This window comes from Microcaecilia unicolor, chromosome 2, assembly GCF_901765095.1.
Source record: "Microcaecilia unicolor chromosome 2, aMicUni1.1, whole genome shotgun sequence".
In the NCBI taxonomy this organism is placed as follows: Eukaryota; Metazoa; Chordata; class Amphibia; order Gymnophiona; family Siphonopidae; genus Microcaecilia; species Microcaecilia unicolor.
The window spans coordinates 322,949,394-322,970,533 of NC_044032.1; the positions used below are offsets into that span (position 1 = coordinate 322,949,394).

The 21,140-nt window shown below is 43.0% G+C and overlaps 1 protein-coding gene across 1 annotated transcript in view; it reads right to left on the reverse strand.

Annotated features, from left to right (window-relative positions):
- ELP1 (elongator complex protein 1) overlaps positions 1–21,140 on the reverse strand; it is a 1,128,708-nt gene that overhangs the window by 407,213 nt on the left and 700,355 nt on the right. The window contains 1 exon segment of the mRNA XM_030194341.1: positions 4,173–4,252. Coding sequence (XP_030050201.1) covers positions 4,173–4,252 — 80 coding nt within the window.

Here is a 21,140-nt window from a genome sequence, read left to right on the forward strand (position 1 = left end):
TTATGGTGGCTATGCTCTGCTGGAGACTGTCAAAAGCCTGTCCCTTGCTTTTGCTGGAGAGCAGCTGGGGCCTTAGGCACACGCTGTTGACGAGAACGAGCGCGCTTGGGTGTAGCCTGAGCAGGCTGGTGGGCCGCTGGGGCACATCTACACCTTGAATAGGCGTAAGATGTACTCTGGGACCCACCAAAATGCCTCCTGGATGAGCAGGTGGTAGCAGAAGGCGCCCGGTGGGAGAGAGAAGACATAGCATCGGTATGCTTGTTGATCTGGTCAACCAATTCTTCAACCTTCTCTCCGAAAAGATTATCCCCCCAGCATGGGGCATACGCCATCCTCTGCTGAACCGAATGGTCCAGGTCAGAGACATGCAGCCATGAGAGTCTGTGCATCGCTATACCTTGAGCAGAGATTCTGGATGCCACGTCAAAAGTGTTGTAAGTGCCCATGGCCAAAAACTTGCGACACACCTTCTGCTGCTTGACCAACTGGCGAAAAGGCTTGGCATGCTCTGGAGGGAGTGCATCAACCGAATCAAGACAGCTGCCTCCCCGAGTTCCGCAAGCAGACGCTTGTGAAGAGCTAGTATGATTGAATACGGGCAATGAGCATCGCGGCATGATACATTTTCCTCCCAAAAGAGTCCAAGGTCCTAGCTTCTCTGCCTGGGGGCGCCAAAGCATAGTTTCTAATACTCTTGGCTCTCTTGAGAACGGCATCCACCACCATGGAGTTGTGGGGTAACTGAGACCTCGCCAACCCAGGTTCCCTGTGGAGTATCAGTTTTCTTGGGGACCACAGGGACAGAGGGGATGCCCAGTTCCGCACGAGGACTGCCTTGAGTACCTCATGCAGGGGGGGCCATCACTGCCTCCTTAGGTGGACAGGTGTAGTCTAGGACCTCGAGCACCATAGCCCTGGGCTCATCCTCCACTTCTACTGGGAAGGGTATGGCCTCAGCCATTTCACACACAAACAAGGTGAAAGAGGCTCTCAGGTACTGATAGCCTTCTCTCAGTTGGAAGGGAAGGTTCTGAAGAAATCTCATAGGACTCATCGGAGTAAAAGTACCTGGGATCCTCTTCAGACTCCCACAAGCGTTCCTCTTCGGTGGCGGACAGCACTTCCCTCAGGGATGTCCGAGACCGAGCCCGTCTCGACTTCGAAGACCTGTGGCCTCAAGAACAGCATCGAGAGGTTGGTGCATGCCTCGACTCCAGCAAAGCTTCCTCCACTGACATCAAAGGATAACCAGCACGGGTGGCAGTTGACAGGGTTGCAGCAGAAGGCATGGTAGGCACAAGCACCCTCAATTTGAGAACCGCCATCGGAAAAGGCTGTGGATTCGGTGCAGGCTAGGCTGCTGGGAGATACGCACGTCAGTACTTCTTGAATGGAGGGGGAGCGATCCTCCCGGCATCAACGCTTCTCAGGTGCCGGATCCCTCGGCGTGCCGGAGCTCCAGGGACCGTGCGTCGAAGGAGATCAGTGTTGGTGCTTCTTGGCCTTCGCCTGATGCACCTCACCAAGACTTCTTGGTGCAGACGAGGACGACGTGGAATCCTCACATCGCTTCGGGGTCGTATCCAACGAAGGTCGGTTCCAGGGGGCCTTCAGACAGGTGGCGACCCACTCAATGCCTCACTTCTCTCAGTGTCCCTGGGTCGCGCAGCAGCAGCCATCCCTATTGTGACTCCCAATGTCGATGCCTCCATCGACGCCGATGCCACTGCCTATGCACCAGACCAAACTCCAAAAAGTTTCTCTCTCCGAGTCTCTCGGGAAATTTGTGTTCTTTTCTTCATACGAAGACAAAGGATGCAATGTGCCGGGCTATGGTCGGGCACGAGGCACTGGATACACCAAGAATGTGTATCAGTAACCGAGATGGTCCGGTTGCACAGAATACAATGCTTGAAGCCACTGGGAGTCTTCAATGATATGGAAGGGAAGACAGCTTCGGTGAAATTAAAAGTCTCGACTGTGCCAATGAAAAAAAAATAAAGGCACAAATATAGGGATTACTCCGACTGAGCAAGCCTAAGTACGGCCCGTGATGGAAAATAAAAGAAAAATAAACGCAAAAACTAGTCGAAAGGCACTGACAAAAATTGAAGGCTCTTTCCCGGGCAGTAGAGCAGCCGCAGAGAACACCGTCGCTCCTCCAATGGAAAAAAATGACGGGCGGGAAAGCACTACACGCATGCGCAGTGCGGCACGTGCGCCAGAAGGCTCTAGCAAATTTTTTTCTTTTTTGCTATGCGATATGCTGGATCCCGGGCAGACGCAGATCGTCGGCCCACTTGTGATAACAATAGAGCCTGTTGTCCTTGGAGAAAATACTATAACCCATTACAAGTTATATTATTGCCTCTACTAATCAGTGGCAGTCAGTCTAGAATAATATGTGTTGCTCAGAAGAACTTGCTTATTTTACAGAAAAATTCTGTATAGGATAAACTAGACTAGACATCTGCATTCTCAAAGAGCATGTTCCTTGACATGTTTTGCATATAAATGGTTGCATGCAGCATACTTATTTGGAAAGGAGATATATTTCAGATTCAGTAATATTTGTCTCAAAGCACTATAACATTATTTAATTAAGCCCAAACTCTTCAAGTCCACCAGTGCATACAGAGAATAAGGAGTTATTAAAGAAACAGAAGAATTCTTAATTGCTCCCCCCCACCCTTCCCAACACAATGCCTTTCTTAACAGCCTTGGTTCAGAGCTATGGTATGAGCTTGTTTCTTTTATGCAAATGATGTTCTTCTAGTTTTTCCTGTTATTCTCAATAGTCCTGATTTTTCTCGGGCTTCTATAGCATCATGGGTTCATAAGAACAAATTAGTACTAAACAGTGACAGGACAATGACTTGCTGGGTGACTGGCTGTTTGATTTGACCTATTCTTATTCTTTTTAATTCCCTATCTCCTACAGTCGAGTGATTTCGCTACCTGGGTGTAATCTTTGATAATGCCCACTTTCTACTTGCAAATTTCTAAAGTAACTTTAGGTTATTTGGCTTTACCCTGATTACACCCCCTGTGAGGCCTTTTTAATGTTTCTGTTCTTCACAATACCATAATTCATGCTTTTTTGATTTTGTACCTGGATTACTTCAATATTGCTTAAGCATGGATTGCTAAATATCAAGATATCTTACAGAATACAGCTGCTCCATTTCTCTGCAACCCTCATAAGTATGAGCATGCATCATCTCATCTCAAAAAACTACATTGGCTTCCTATTCATTACAGACACTTATTTAAAATTTTATACTTAACCCACAAAGCTGTTCATACTGGAGTTCTAAATTGTCTGACTTTACCAATTGAGCTCTGTATTCCAAATCAGGCACTTATATCATTAGACTCATCAATCGGTGATCCTTTTACCAGCAAGGGCACATTTGAGTCCACCAGGCATTCCTTTTCTTTGGGTTTTTTTTTTCCCTTTTTAGATCCTAGTCTTTACATTAATCTTCCTTTGTATATTCATGAAAAATTGTCATTTAAAAAAATTAATATTAGTTAATTTGAAACTGCATTTGTATGCTCGCAGCTTGGTACTGATGGATGAACATGACCAATCCAGTATTGTTTTGGGATGTTCCTTTTGAATGTTCTTGGTGTTCTTTCTAGAATGAAAGATTACTTTTTCCTAGTTCAAGTCTTTTTATTGGAAGTTTGAAAAATAAAATCAAATTTAACATATGTAACAGTAAAGTGAACAAAGATAAAACATATGATCCCGCTTTGTATACACATACTAAGATAACTCTTTATCATTGATTAATTGGTGTTTTCTGGCTTTTATTTTTAGACTGTGAACCGGTTTGACTAACATGTTTAGTAGAGTAAGTTTTTAAACAAACAATACAACCAAATTTTACTTCCAACTGACTGAAAGGCAAGATGAGATGACACTGAAAAATGAAAAGCACCCATCAACCACTGTCTAGATCACTGTAAATCCAAAAATAAGCAGCATTATTATTATTACTGATATTTCAGGCAGAGTGACTCACTGATTAGTAACATACATTTTTAATCTGGACTTATTTTTCCTTCAAATATCTGCCTCTAGACGAGTCACTTATGAGTAATTATGAGCAAAACAAAATGGCCACAAACACATACGTTTCAAATTGAAAAATGATACATACTTCAATTCAGTCAAAAACAAATTGATGTAGTTCACAGAGTCAATTTGCTTTATAAATGCTTCCACGTTGTCCAAAAATACCTAAAGTAAATAAAATTCAAAGTTAATACACATGTTTCTCGGAATCTTTTTTCAAAAAGCTTCTGACTAGCTAGCCAGCCACTGAATAGTCACTCAGTCGTACCACTGGATAGCAATGCAAAAAGTGTTTCTGCACGGAAATCCTTATTGCAACTGTATTCAAATGAATGCAAATGTGACTACTACAGGAAAAATAACACCAGGGTCCAGGCCTTCATAGAAGGGTTGTTTGAGAGAATGAGTGTGTATCAGCAACTTCTCTTCCCCTCCCCAACCACCCTGCCCCAGATGTAATGGTCCGACCCGATCCAAAGCAAACCTCTCCCCCCCCCCCCCCACACAATTCAAACGATTTCCTTGGTAGTCTAGTAGTAGTCTACCCTCTCCCTCCCCTGGGCCCAAATGCCGTTCCTTAAATAAATAAATAAAAATAGATCCTTGGTATCTAGTGTCACCCTCCAAGCCCTTGACCCCTCCCCCAAGTCCAGTTCAACACACCCCACCTACAGGAGAGGAAGGAGCGATGCCATCACGCTCCTGCCTCCAGTGCCGCTATCTTGAAAAATAGTGACGCCTTGCCCTATGCAGAGCATCCCGAAGCAGGAGCGAGTGGGCATTGCTCTTGCCACTCCTGTAAGGTACAGTGGGGTGGGCCTGGGTAGGGATTTCTATTTTAAGGTAAAGGATTTGGGGGGGGGGGGGTTGGGGGGGGAGAGACTAGATTAACAGTAGAGGAGTAGCCTAATGGTTAGTGCAATGGCATAAGAACCAGGGAAACTGAGGTCAATTCCCCTTGCTCTAGACAAGTCACTTAATCCTCCATTGTCCCAGGTACAAAATAAATACCTGTATATAATATGTAAACCGCTTTGATTGTAAGCAATGAATCCCATTACCCTCCCCCCCCCCCCCCCCCCCCCCACACACTTTTCCCTTGTGGGCGGTTGAGAGGTGTGGGCCATCAGGAGGTGAGTTGTTGACAGAGGCTGATGCAGACTAGTGTGACCATTTTTTTTTTATGTCACCCTTTCTGTTAGTGTCTGAGCCAATGAATTAATGTGGGCTTTTATATGCCCTAAATTTACAGGGAAGGCTGTTACCAATTTCATCTGATTCCAATCTTTGAAGCCTTTGAGTTCCATTGAAAACTGATTAACTATGGGAAAATGTGGGATACAAATGCAACAAATAAAATAAATAATGTTACCCAGTACAGTAGAAGTTCATAGAGTAACTTACTATGATCTTCCAACTCTGTCAGGGGTCTTCTTGGGGGTGTGAATTGCCCAGACAAACCCAGAAGGACTGTCATTTTATTCTAGTTAACCTTTTTCCTTGTCTATATCAGATCTCATATATTGTAACAAATTACCCATAAGTAAGAAATAGAGAGAATTAGAGACAGGTTCAATTATAAGATTTATTACTCACCAAAGCCAGGTTACATGTGAGGCGTTAAGTTATAAGAATACAATATTCTTATGGGGAGATCTTTGACCGGGTGATACAGGTCAACCTCTGGCCTCAGACTGTCCCCCTATAGGGAGGCTGTCAGCCATATTTATACTCTTGATTTACATTTATCCCTATTACCCCCCCCTAAAAAAGATTGTTTTACCCAGGTGGCCCAAGACTAACCACAGATTTTGATATTTTTACTTCTGGAAAAATTCCCCAACCTTTTTCCGGCAGATGGGCAAATGTTCTTGACCACAAATGTTCTCTCTCACTTCTGCCTTTTCATGCACCTGGTACAAGGTCCCTCCCTGCTATCTCTACGGTCAGAATCTATTTTCATCATTCCAAACTATCAAACTAATGTCACAGTTAGAAAATGCTCTTTTAATCTCAATTAATTCTTCCTTGGCTTGTCTTTCCCAGCAGCCGTTAGGCTGGGCCATGCTCTTCCAGCAGGTCAGTAGGCCGCAGGCTTGTACTATATTTATACACCAATCATGGCTCAGGCACTGATAGAATGGATGACATGTGGGAATGAGCTGCGAATTGCTGATGCAATTTTAACACGGCAGTAATTTGCATGCTCATTGATTATTACTACATCCTAAGGCAAGTGTGGTTAGTGGCTCTAATGTGCTGTTTTCTGCATTGGCCCCCCTATGATATGCAAGTAAGGGGGGAAACTGAGCACTGCAAAGGGTACTGGGTTGACCTTGGAAAGAGACAGTGGAATCAGTAAGTGTTTTGGGGTCTTAAGGTGTTGCAGAGAAGCAATAAGAATTAGAGGGGGGGGGGAGGGGGGAGTGTAAAAGGGCTGCTGCAGGCTGAGGAAAAGTGCAGGCAGCAATTGAAAGAACTTTACATTATGGTAGGAAGAACTGGTTGGGGAGCAGGGATACTCAGTAAGGGGATCGTGCAGAAAGCATTACCACAGCTATAAGCCACTTTTATTGCAGGTTTTACTGGCTCAGCAGTGCAGAAGTAGTTTCAGCATAGGTTTTAGCTCACATGGAAATAATTATCACAGACTGAATTAAAATGAACCAGGTTGGTTGAAAGGAGCAGATGTCTAGCAGCACTCTCTTATTCCAACCCAACCACCCTGCCCTAGATTGCTTTCTGCAATGGTCCCTCTCTCCCTGCCCAGTCCCTTTTCTCCGGATACTTAACTTTTTGGGAATTTGGCATGGGGCTACTAGACTACCAGGGAATTTTAGAGGGAGGGAGGAATGCCACTACACTTGACTGGAGGGAGGGGGCAGGAAGAGATGTTGAGGTATAAGGTAGGGGTGAGGGGCTGATGCATGCCACAGTATGCTTGTTTATTATTTTTTTTAATGTCAATCCTTCCAGTCAGTGCCTGAGCCAAATCACTGCTCAGCCACTGACAGGAAAGTTGGCATTTAGTAATGATCCACAAATTACTGTCGTCATTATAACGTGAAAGTAATCTGCATGCTCATTGAATACCACATGCTGCAGCTTTTTTGTGACCCTTATTTCACAGTACAGTGCATACCCTACTGCAAGGCTTTCTACATGGGCCCCTAAATAAGCACACGAGTAGTTGACAGTAGCAGCATAAGAGGAGTGTGTTTGCATATATCTGAAGATGTCACGTCTGTGGTCGTGACCCCCCTCGGGCTTACCTTATTTCTGGCTTCTAAGCTGGCTTCTGTCTGATCTTTCTAATTTAGCGCTGTCTCTGTGTGCTGGCTGCTTCCAGCGTGGCTCTGATTTCTCCACTATACTGCACCTGTATGTGTTAAGCCTCTCTGTGCTTCTGTATGCCTTCTGCTTGTGTTTTGGTTTGTGTTCCTCTTGCCCTCTGGTGGCCAGACCTGGTGGCTGCATTGGATTGTCTATGTGCTGTTTCCCATTCCAGACTTCAGCCCAGTCCAGTCCGGATCTTCCGGCCTGCCAGACTTGCTTGTCTTCTTTGAGCCTGTTCAGCACCCGTAGCTGCTGGGTGATTGCTGCAGCTGAATCTCAGCCATTTGGAAACTCGCTGCTTTGCCTTTGCATCGCCTAAGGCCCTGGTTTGTTGGTACTTGCTGCACTTCTGCCTAGTCCAGTTTATGGTCTGTATTCTTGCCTGATTCTAGTTTAGTCTTTGTGTAGCTGCTTGTACTTTATTGCTTGTTTCCTAGTCTTGTTTCTTGTTTGTATGTCTTTGTCTAGTTCTAGGTTGTCTGTGTTTCTTGTTCAGTGGCTGCCTGGCAGCTTTCGGTTCTGTCTCTTGTCTACCAGTGTTTGTTCCCTGTTTCAGTGGCTGCTTGCAGCTTTCAGTTCTGTCCCTTAGACAAGGACTAGACTAGGACTCTCAGACTAGTATTCTGCCTAGCCTCCCTGTGTGCTCTAGTCCCTGAGTGTATCCTGCTGGTATCCAGTTCCGGCCCTGTCCGGCAAGTCCTGCCGGCCACCTGCACCCAGGGGCTCAACTCCTGAAGAACGGTGGTCAAGTGCAGGTGAAGTCTAGCTGGCCCTGTCAGAGTTCTGCCTTATCCCTCTGTGGGGTGGTTTTGCCTGCCACTGCCGCTCCTTGGCAGTGGCCCAAGGGCTCACAAACCTAGTTCGTGTTTTTTGGGAAAACGTGACAGAAGAGCAAGAGTATGCATGTGTGCATGTGTCTGTGCACCTGAAAAAAAAGTGAGATTGTATGTGTATGTGAGAGTTTCCATTTCAGAATTCAGGCTGGAGTGGAGATATACATATGTTTCTCTGTTTATTCTAAGTGAAGAGAAGTTATCTAAGGAAATTCCTAAAACTGCCTCCACTCTGTCTACATCCTTTCAGAGGCACCAAGTTAAATGTTATTTTCAGTTGCTTCCGCCAGTTGCAAAGTGTGCAAGACTATGATTGAGCAGTCTTAAAGGGGTTAGGGGGTGTGTTTTGAGGTCGACTCAGTTCAATTATGTCACATAGATCTGTTTGAATTTTATATTTGTTAAAAATACGTGTTTTTTTAAACACTTTTATAAATGTATACCTCAGACATCACCAATAAATTTCACTCTTTGGAGCAGTCACCCTTGTTATGTTTGGTTTCTATCAGAGTCATAGAGCATGAAAATCACTTGCCCAGCTTCTCTGGCTCTTAGTCCACTGATCTAACCACTATCCATTCAAAGCCACAGACTCTGTGCTTTCTCATAACTTTCTGCTGCTACACTCAATAGGTTCCACAGTTTTCTCACACTACGTTTGAAGAGGTGGTGTAATACTTGGGAAGAAAGGGGGAGGGAAGGCAGGAACAGAGTGAATATGACTAGTGGGGGGGGGGGGGGGAGTCGTTATAAAAAACAAGAGTAAATGGCGATCTCTTATATGTGCCTACATATATATGCTTGCCCAGGACCCAATATAATTGTAATGGGGGGGGGGGGGGGGGGGAGTCGTTATAAAAAACAAGAGTAAATGGTGATCTCTTATATGTGCCTACATATATATGCTTGCCCAGGACCCAATATAATTGTAATATGGCTCTGGGCTTACTGAAAATTTGCCTCACTAGGTCTTATGATCCTCCTCCAAACCATTCAACGTCCAAAGCAACAAGTTTCCACTCCCTGGACAACCCCACAATCCTCTTTCCACCTGCCCAATGCCAAAAGTAGCCATTAGATCTGTTTTTCACTGCCCCTACAAAATGTGTACATATGATTTCGCAGGATCCCATAGGTGATGGGTCCATTTACAACATTGTATCATGTTTTAAGCAACTTGAATTGGAACGTACTAGTGACCTGGAGGACCACGTGAAACAATTTGAGGGCATGTGCGCTCACTTGCAAAGCACGATCTCAAGCTAGGAGGATAAACTGGAGGACCTTGAAAAACGGTCCAGGCAGAATAACCTCAGCCTGGACAGTCTCCCAGAGTAGATGGAAAAGAAAGAACTAATTGGGGTCCTGGAAGCCTGGTTCTCTCTGGACTTAGAACTGCCTCTGCGCATCAAGAGGGTGCACAGATTGGGACAGTGTCAGCTGACTACCACCTGGCCATGGGTGGTAATACTTCGGGTCCTCAATTATGCCCATAAGATGGCTATTTTACAGGCGATCAGAAATGGTAAGACTAACATATAACAACCATACAGTATTGTGTTTCCAAGCCTATTCGGCGAAAGTAAAAACCCAGAAACGCCGCTTTGCTCCACTGTGTACCCAACTGGTAAATTGCAAGATTCAATTTGCTCTCATGTACCCAGCATGCTTAAGACTTACACACGCAAATAAAGCACTGTTTTTTGAGACTGTGACCGCCGCGCAAGACTTTTTGTCTGGTCTACCACTGACAACTTCCTTAATGGGGGTCGAGGCTTGAGTCTTGTTGTAGAGGATTCTCCTTTTGTCTGCGATTGGAACTTAGAAGAATAACTATCAGCTTGGGAGGTATCGAGAAACCCCTGATCCTAAGAGATACCTGAGCTGGGAACTGGCATCAACTTAAGACTCTGCTGTATTGAAACTGTAATTGCTACACAAAGTTCTTTGTCTGGTCTACCAATGATGAGTTTCTCAGTGGGATCAGAGGTTTAAAACGTGCTGTGGTTAGAACTTAGAAGACCTATTATCAGCCTGGGAGATATCGAGAAGCCCCTGATCCTGTGAGATACCTGAGATGGGAACTGGCATTGCTTTCAGCGGAGGTTCTGCTGTACTGAAACTATACTATGCCTTGAATGTTTTTTTTTTCTCTCTCTTTTCCCTCTTCTTTCTTTGTGGAAGACAATGTAACTGTTGTACAAGACACCTTGTCTGCTCTAACAATGACAACTTCCTCGGCGGGAGCTGAGGTTTGAAACTAATTGCAGGAGGCTCTTCTGTCTGTGGTTGGAGCTTAGCAGAACTACTATCAGCATGGGAGATTGCAAGCACTTCCCTAACCTTATGAAACAATTGAGAAGGGAACTGGTATCACCTTTGGTGGAGGTTCTGCTGAACCAAGCTCATATTATGACTTGCAGGATTTTTTTTATGTGTGTGTATGTGTGTGTGTGTGTGTGTGTGTGTGTGTGTGTGTGTGTGTGTGGATTTATTATGAGTTTGAGGCTTTCTTTACAAATGACTGCTTAATGACTTGCTTTATTGCTGCATGGTGTTTACTCTAAAAAGGTTTTGGGGGATCCATGAAGGATGAGGTTCCTGAGCAAAGCAGATGGACCTCTATTTCTGTATTGTTGTCTGGTCTTTTTTTTTTTTTTTTTTAATCTTTTAATTTATTACATTCATAATAACCATCATAAATGTACAGAAATGGAAATTTCGAAAAAAAGCAATAAATTTTACCCCCACATATAATATTTTGAAATAATTGACCTCAAACATGGGGATCCAAGAGAGAAAATAACTAAAAAAAAGAAAAATCACATGAATAGAACTATTCTTTCAGAGGGAGGAGGGTCAATCAGAAGTTACAGCTGGTAGCGGAATAACTACAGGAAGCTATTGAAGAGGCTTCTTCATTTGTTCTCTTAATTCCAAAAATTCTTGTAATTTCTTGGGTTCAAGAAAAAGGTAATTATTTGAATCTAAAGAAATAAAACATTTACTGGGGAAACGGACCAAAAAGGTCCCACCAAGGGCTACCACTCTCGGTTTAAAAGCCAAGAGCTCACGGCGCCTGGCTTGTGTTTCCCTTGAAATGTCAGGAAAAATTTTTATTCTAGAACCCAAGAAATTATCTGACATATGGCGAAAATACAACTTCAAAATATTGTTCCTAAGTCAAAAGCGAAAGTCACTATAAGAGCGGCCCTCTCTGCTATCTCTGACTTCTCCAAAATATCAATCAGATTCGTATCCACATTTTCAGTCATAGAAGTCTTTTTAGAAATATAAGTCGCTTTTGATACCAACGGGTGGTTATCAGCAGGAATTTGCAAGATGTCTGAGAAATATCTCTTGAGGAGTTCAGCTGCAGATATATATGGTGTTTTTGGAAAATTAATCAATTGTAAGTTTTTTTTTTTTTTATTGTTGTCTGGTCTAAAGAGAATTAAGACTCGGGACAGTTGATGGGTCTTAGTGGGTGGCTTTAAAAAATTACATATATAATATCCGATCTGACGAAGGGCAACCTTCGAAAGCTAATCAAGAAATGTATTAAGTTATGTTCAATAAAAAAAGGTATCATCTTATTTTCTTTTCCATGTTTTATTTTGTTTTATTTCTATTGATTACCTTTAAAAGTGGAAACCTGAATTTCACCCTGGGGATTGATTCTTCAGTATTTCAAAGCTGGGGTAGACAGGGATGTCTCTGTGTTGCGGACTTGGTGAAACAGGCATCCTCAAATCTTATGATAGTGTTGTGGGTACTGTGCCTCCACATCCAGGAAATCTTTATACATATCTACAAGTTGCCTTTTTACAGCACCTCAGGTGACTCGTATGTCAGTGACTTATTTTCATAAAGTCCTCGCACTGCTGATGCCTAAAAAGTCTTATGCTCTCATAGTGGCAAGTTCTTGGGTCAACATTTGGGGGAGGAGGCACTGTCTCTACAATGCTTGGTATAGGGAATGCTTGTTCCGGACTCTAACAAGTGCATATTTTTTCTCCAAGGCAGGCCTTCCATACCGGGTATATCCCGTCTCTGAGTTGTGTGGCCTGTGGGACGATGGAGAATACATTACCTCATGCACTTTGGACATGCCCGACCATACAGGACTTTTGGCATTGGGTGCTTTCGTGTATTAACGGTCTTTTCCCTTTGCCCCCTCCAGTTTTCTATTAGGGTTGGAAATATATAGGGGCTCTCTTTCAAAGGGACATCGATATTTTCTCTATAAAGCATGTGTGGTGGGTGTGAAGTGTATCTTATAGACATGGTGTGAGAGATGCTCCTAATCAGTGGCACTGGCGTAATGTGGTCCAGTTATTATTAACCTGGGAGCTTGCTCTGCTTGTTTTACAGAAAATATTTTTGGCTGGATGGGAACCTTTTGTACAACACCTCCCTCCTTGAGTGCGCAGCCTACTTCTTAATACTTTGCCTTTGTAATTTTTGTCATGGAGGTTCACTTTTTGCTTCTCCATTTCTGTTTAACCTATTTTGATCATCTCCAGGAGGGAAGAGGAGAGAGAAATACAAGGGTTTTGGGAAGGGCTCGGGTTCTGTTGGGGGGGACGGTTAAGGGGACTCCTTCCTTTTATTTGTGAAAAGGGGAGAGTCAGAAGAAACAGAACTCTCTCGTTCTTGGAATTATTGTTTTGTTTTACCTGATGGAGGTTCTCTGGGGGGTTAGGGTTGATATCAACTGTGTTATACTGGGACGGTGAATGGGAGGGGGGGGGGGGAATTGATAAAAACTGGATGATGGGTTATACGGTATTGTACTATAATTTTCTGTTTGTGTACTCCATTATTGTCTTTCTTGACTGTTGCTGTTACTAGCCTGTCATCAATAAAAATAGTTCAATCTAAAAGCGGATTTATCGAATTGTGATGGCAAGACCAGCACATATTTAGGTAGTGATAAAAATGCTCCTACAAGAGCTTCCAATCTCAAAAGACATTTACAGCACTAATATCTAGAAGTATTCAAAAAGCTGTGAGTGAAAAAGATGACAATAAAAGCAAGGAAACAATGCCCAGTACTTCCAGCCAGGAAAAGGATCAGAAAACTTCACAGACATCAGTTACAAGGTATTTTGCCAGTGATAATTACTGTAACAATGACAGCAGATACACTAAAAAAACAAACATATCATACTACTATCCTGTGAAGGATAGTGTGTCTCTATCATTTTCATGACCAGATTTTATAGGTCTGAAAGGAAAAATGGCCCTCAAACAGGGTGTGCCTCTGGAAAGAGAGTGTGTTAGAAAAATGGTGTGTGATAAAGCCAACCAAAAGGAAGAACTTAAACTCTCAAACTGTTCAGAAGGAATGGATCCTCAGGAGCTTAGCCGAGATTGGGTGGCAGAACCGGTGATGGGAGGCGGGGCTGGTGGATGGGAGGCGGGGATAGTGCTGGTCAGACTTATACGGTCTGTGCTGGGGCTGGTGGTTGGGAGGCAGGGATAATGCCGGGCAGACTTATACGGTCTGTACCAGAGCTGGTGGTGGGAGGCGGGGATAGTGCTGGGCAGACATATATGGTCTGGGCCCTGAAAATGACAGATACAAATCAAGGTAAGGTATACACAAAAAGTAGCACATATGAGTTTATCTTGTTGGGCAGACTGGATGGACTATGTTACTATGTCTCAAGGGGAGCTTTGTATTTCTTAAGATGGATGCCTGCACATGCCACAGAGTGAACTAAAATAGTTCACCAAGACACTGGCAGTAAAAGAAGCTCATCATATCAGCAAGATTCTCCAGTTCTTAGTGGAAAAGGTTCTGCATGATTATGAACTTAAAAAAAAGAGCACATTCTATGTATTGTAACTGACAATGCTTCTAACATACTAACTACAATTAATATTCCTGCCGGAAATCTGCGTGACTGTGGAGCACAGAATTTGTGGAGAATTCTACGCTCCAAAGCTGAATGGCTGGCCTCCCCGCCACCTCCCTGATCCTCAGTGGGCCCTCCCCAGCCTGCGGCAAAGGCAGGCAGGCTGACTCCCCTGCCACCCTCCCAGGCCTACTTGGTGGTCTAGTGGCCTCTTCATTGACAGGAAAGAGCCCTACGGTTTCCTGCCCACTGCTGCCGCTGCCGTTTTCTGGCTCATGTACTGTTTTTTCAAAATGGCCACCGAGACTTCAAGCGGTAATCTTGTGAGACTGCCGCAGGATGTCTCGGTGACCATTTGGAAAAAGCAGTGGCACGAGCTGGGCAGGAAAGAGTGGGGCTCTTTCCTGCCCTAAGAGGTACTCGCAAGCAGCCCCTACTTTACAGGTGAGTGCAGGGGTAGGCTGAAAAAAAATATTGATTGCCTATGGGAGCAGGTAGGAAGGGAGCAAGCTGTAAAAAAACAAACAAAAACAAAAACGTGGATAATATGTGTTGGTGAGTGGGTGAAGGGGGTTGTAAAAAAAAAAAGTGGATGCTATGTGTGAGAGAGGCAGGGCTATAAAACAAAAAAGGTGGATGCTATATGTGTGGGTGGAGGAAGGGGGCTGTGTGTGTGTGTGAGGAAGGGGGCTGTAAATGTCTATGCTACGTGTGGGGGGTGGGACTGTAAAGGTGGATGCTATGTGTGGGTGCAAGGAGGAAGCTGGAAAAAATATGGATGCTATGGGTGCTGGGAAAATATAGATGGTATCTGTGTACAGGGAGCTTTAATATTGGTTAAATTATGACAAACTTGCAGAATTTGCAAATTTTGTGCACAGAATTTTGAAATTTTTTCTGCATAATTTTTATTTTTTTGGTTCCGAATTCTGGCAGGAGTAAATTAAACTAATGAATGCAGACAATGAAAGTGACCAACAGCTAGCAGAACATTTCAGAGATACAGTAATGTTTGAAATTGAACAGCACATTCCTGCAACTGAGCTGAAGCTGATATAGAACAACAAAATGATGTTCTTAGTACATAAGTACATAAGTACATAAGTAGTGCCATACTGGGAAAGACCAAAGGTCCATCTAGCCCAGCATCCTGTCACCGACAGTGGCCAATCCAGGTCAAGGGCACCTGGCACGCTCCCCAAACGTAAAAACATTCCAGACAAGTTATACCTAAAAATGAGGAATTTTTCCAGTCCATTTAATAGCGGTCTATGGACTTGTCCTTTAGGAATCTATCTAACCCCTTTTTAAACTCCGTCAAGCTAACCGCCCGTACCACGTTCTCCGGCAATGAATTCCAGAGTCTAATTACACGTTGGGTGAAGAAAAATTTTCTCCGATTCGTTTTAAATTTACCACACTGTAGCTTCAACTCATGCCCTCTAGTCCTAGTATTTTTGGATAGCGTGAACAGTCGCTTCACATCCACCCGATCCATTCCACTCATTATTTTATACACTTCTATCATATCTCCCCTCAGCCGTCTCTTCTCCAAGCTGAAAAGCCCTAGCCTTCTCAGCCTCTCTTCATAGGAAAGTCGTCCCATCCCCACTATCATTTTCGTCGCCCTTCGCTGTACCTTTTCCAATTCTACTATATCTTTTTTGAGATACGGAGACCAGTACTGAACACAATACTCCAGGTGCGGTCGCACCATGGAGCGATACAACGGCATTATAACATCCGCACACCTGGACTCCATACCCTTCCTAATAACACCCAACATTCTATTCGCTTTCCTAGCCGCAGCAGCACACTGAGCAGAAGGTTTCAGCGTATCATCGACGACGACACCCAGATCCCTTTCTTGATCCGTAACTCCTAACGCGGAACCTTGCAAGACGTAGCTATAATTCGGGTTCCTCTTACCCACATGCATCACTTTGCACTTGTCAACATTGAACTTCATCTGCCACTTGCACGCCCATTCTCCCAGTCTCGCAAGGTCCTCCTGTAATCGTTCACATTCCTCCTGCGACTTGACGACCCTGAATAATTTTGTGTCATCGGCGAATTTAATTACCTCACTAGTTATTCCCATCTCTAGGTCATTTATAAATACATTAAAAAGCAACGGACCCAGCACAGACCCCTGCGGGACCCCACTAACTACCCTCCTCCACTGAGAATACTGGCCACGCAATCCTACTCTCTGCTTCCTATCTTTCAACCAGTTCTTAATCCATAATAATACCCTACCTCCGATTCCATGACTCTGCAATTTCTTCAGGAGTCTTTCGTGCGGCACTTTGTCAAACGCCTTCTGAAAATCCAGATATACAATATCAACCGGCTCCCCATTGTCCACATGTTTGCTTACCCCCTCAAAAAAATGCATTAGATTGGTGAGGCAAGACTTCCCTTCACTAAATCCGTGCTGACTTTGTCTCATCAGTCCATGTTTTTGTATATGCTCTGCAATTTTATTCTTAATAATAGCCTCCACCATTGTAGCTGCCTCAAAACTTTCCCAAATTACATGTTCTGTGTTGTGCACACACTGCAGTTGGCAATAAGAGTTTGCAAGAAAGACATGCTGCTGCTCTGAATGGCAAAGTGAGGAAAGTAGTTTTTGCTGCCAGAAACCTAAAGTTGATTCCATTTTGAAGATATGAGCTGGAAAAGGGGTAACTACTGATCAAGCCACATGTTGGGGCAGTAGTTATTTAATGATTCAGTGCTTACTTGATCTGAAACCCTTTCTTGTTGACATGGGTAACCCTCAAGTGAGACCACAGAGCCAACCCTCAAGTGAGACCAAGGAAACAACTAGGCAGATGATCTGCAAAACCCAAGATGGCGGGAGCAGATCACAATTAAGAACGTTTTCTTCAAATTCTTTATTCTTGAGAGGTCTAAAAATAAAACCAAACAAAGCCAATGCTGGACATTTTTAGCCCATGCAAACGCTGCAGCAGGGGCTAAGTAATAATATCAACAAATAAGACAAGGTGGTGAAGTGACTGCTATACACCCACTGGATAGGTGCCTTTTTTAAACTTTATTATTATGTTTGGTATACACGGGGGGGGGGGGCATTATCAATATTAAGTGTTTATGTACATGTTTTGATGTGTATCTATATCTCATTTATGTTTATTTATACAGTTTTTTTAAACTGAAAAGCTTTTGTCTTATTTGTTGATGGTATTACCTAGCCCCTGGCACGGCCCTTTGCCTGGGTGAAACACCACAAGTGTCAAGCTTGTTTGGTTTTATTTTTACACCTCATAAAAATAAAGAATTTGAAGAAAACTTTAAATTGTGATCTGCTCCTTTTTACCAACCCTCAAGTGATCTGCTTTTTTCTACCAACCCATAAGTGATAAGTGAAAGTCAGTAGGCACAGGTGACAGAATTGGAAGAGTTGCTTCATTGCCTGTTTACAGTGACTAAAAAATTACAAGCTGAGGATTTACCTCCAGGTATATTGTTGAACCTGATGATTCATTTGTCCTAAAAAGGAGGATTAATTGCAGATGGCATTTCTGCTTCAATGAACTGGAGAGGCACAATTATTAGAAAATAAGATACTTTGGGCAGTTGTTTATGTAGATTCAGTATACCAGATTCTTCTAGATGAACAGGTGACTAAACGGAGAGGTGTTCTATGTGAAGTAGCAATTAGGATGAATGGGTTGCAGGAATGCCAGGTGGAAAAAGTTAAGAAGGCTGAAGACCAACATCAACTGAGGATGAATTTGATTTTGATAAATATCAACAGAATGAGTGTGCAAAGCATCTCTGCACAGAAAAGGATTCCTCCAAACACAGAGAGCAAATCGAGTATATTTCAACAATTTCTCACTTGCACTAAAAGGAGCTGAAAAATGAGATCATTAATCAAAACTAACAGTGCAAAAAGCCATTCGTTTATATCCTGAAATTGTTAGAGATGTTGCTCTGGTGGTTACTGCTTTACCACTGACCCAAGTTAGTGTTGAGAGGTTGTTCTTTGCTCTGAGAGTTAGATGAGATTTGAGAGCATCCATAACGGAGGGTTTGACTGAGGCAATTCTTTTGCCGAGGGCAAATTCTTCAAAGATTTATTTAAAAACTAGTAAGAAATGCCCGTTTCTGGCAAAAATGAAACGGGCGCTAGCAGGGTAATCCCCCCCCCCCCGTCCTCCCTCCCGAGTTGCAGACACCCCCTCTGTGCCTCCGTTCCGAGTTGCACACCTCTCCTCTTCGTCCCTTCGTCCCTCAGTGACGTGGTTGTGAGGGCCGCCCCGCCCTCAACATCATCGCGTTTTAACGCGAGGGCGGAGCTACAGTGACTGGAGGCTGCAGGCCAAACCGGATATCTCGGGCGCCTCAAGTTTCCGGCTTGAGGCTTCAAAGTGCCTTTTATATATAGATAGATAGATGTCTTCTGTGTGCTATTGAATTCCATAGTTTGTGGACTTAAGCTGGATATACTACAATAAAGTAAAAGTTTTGATAGTTATCATGAAGATATAGGTTACAATGAGGCATATTTTCAAAGCACTTAGCCTCCCAAAGTTCCATAGAAACCTATGGAACTTAGCCTCCCAAAGTGCTTTGAAAATATGCCTCTTTGTAACATATATTGATTTTTTTTCCTTCAGTACCAGCTTTTCTCTATATGTTCATTTTTGTTTATTATTTTGAATTACTTATAAATAAAAAAATTATTAAGTGCATAACAGTGTATTGCATATTTTCATTTGACATCACTTTTTTGTTCATATTCTTTGTTGAAACTTCAAATAAATATATATTGTGATGTATTAGCCCTAATTTTGTATATAAAGAAATATCCTATGTTTCTGTAATTAATCAAATATCTCTTAGATTTACTAGACATAATAGAAGTCAGAGTCAAAGGTACCAACTCCACAGCTCTGGTTGCCCAGTACAGGCTCTGCCCTGTTTTGGGCTGGACAAAACAGGACTATGCACTGGTATGTTTTAAGGGAACTACTTTAGAGCTTTTTTCTTTTCTTTGGCTTTCTTGCTCCAATATTCCATCTCTGTGCACTGTGGAAATATAGCTGCAAGTCTTTGCAATCGAGGCCCTTCATACCCTCTCCCTCTACAAGGGAGGTTAGAAATTGCCAATACTGTCTACCTGTAACCAGAAGCTACTGGTGAACTGATTATTCTGCTGGCATCATATTAAAAGTATCTATCACATCCTATTTACTGGTAAAATGTGCGAGTCTGTAGTCTATGCACATTTGTCACGTGAAAATACAAAAAAACTCACAAGATACCAGCAGGAATCACTACTGTTCTAGATAAAGAGAGAATTGCACTAATCTAATTGTGGTAAAAAGAATCAAAGCTTAAACTAATAATCTAAAAGGTCTGGGAAAACCTAACAAAGCAGTCTTAATTTGTGTGTGTGTGTGTGTGGGGGGGGGGGGGGGGGGGGGACCTTTTTACCAATGTATTTAGCTGCAATTCTAAAGTTAAATTAGAATCCAAGATAATACCCAAGTCTCTAGAACAGTGTCCACTTTCAACAAATCACCAGAATATAATACTCAAAATAAAAGACATGAATAAATGGCAGTCAGCAACAAAAAACAGCATTATTTAGTTTTCATATATTTTATTTGCAGAAAATGATACAGAACCACGCATATATTTCAAGTATCAAACTTACAGAATGTTAAATAAACTTAACACATTAAAATCATGGTGTCTTTGTCAAACTTCTTTCATTGTCAAACTTTTTAAATCTCCCCCCCTCCTCCACCCCTTTTCCTTCCCTCCCCCCTCCCTCCTACATCATTCTTACTTGATTCCCACCCTACTATTTAGTAATTTCAATTGATCCATAACTTTAATGATCATGTTGCCAGCCCTTTAGACAAATTAACATTCTTACCTCTACTATTCCCTCCCCCCCTCTCCCTTCAATCCAAAGATATGTTCATGTATGTGTATATCCCATGAATGTGTGTCCCCACATTGTGTCTCACTCATAACGTATTAAAGATGAGGTTTCTTCCTTTCTGCGTTAAAGCTTCCAACATATTCCCCCAAATTTTAAGAAAACGTGCTTTACGTCGGCATGAGCCTTTTGCTTCTCTGGCCTTCCATGTCATTAACTGTTGCACCTGATTGCGCCAATGCCAATACTCTGGAGGTCACACCGAGGTCCAAGATTGTAGTATACATTTCTTCGCAACTAGGCAGAGCTTACGACATAATAGCTTTCCATCTGCGTTTAGGCCCCTAAATTCACCCGGACAGTCCAAGAGCAGTTGGAGGGAAGCGACCACTATATTATATGACATTAATAAAGACATAAATGCCACTATCCTCCTCCAATACTCCTGTACCTTTATACACTCCCAAAATGCATGATAAAAAGTGTTTTCCATTAAGCTGCATTTCAAACATGTTGGCGTATCAACCCCTCCTGCTCTAAACAGTTGAACTTGTGTAAAACATACTCTATATATTACCCTAAATGCACATTCTCGGTAACTGGCTCTACTGATTAATTTGGGAATGCCCCTCAGGTGGGCATCAATGTCCCAGTTAGATAACTCTGTTCCCACATCTACCTCCCACCTTTGATGAAGCTGAGTTAACCCCAATCTCGGTGTCAATGCCCATAATTTCTTCTGGAGATTTGAAATTGCCGGGGCTTCATCTGATATATCATCAAAAAACAACTTTACTTTCTCCCCCAATTTAAATTTGAGCGCCTCCCCACCCAAGGATTGAATATAATGCTTCATCTGGCCATAGGCAAAGGCTTCTCCCCAACCTCCTTCATCAGAAGGTAAGAGTTGTCTTAATGATTTAAGATTCCCATCTACATCTAATATTGTCCTCAAACAGGAAAAAACCCCTTCTCTCCCATTGTGTAAAAGCCGGATTCTCCATCCCTGGTGTGAACATTGGAATCCCTCTTATAGCTAGTAATTCTGACTTGCTCGGGTCACCCCCCAATTTTTTCCCTAGAAATCTCCATGCTTT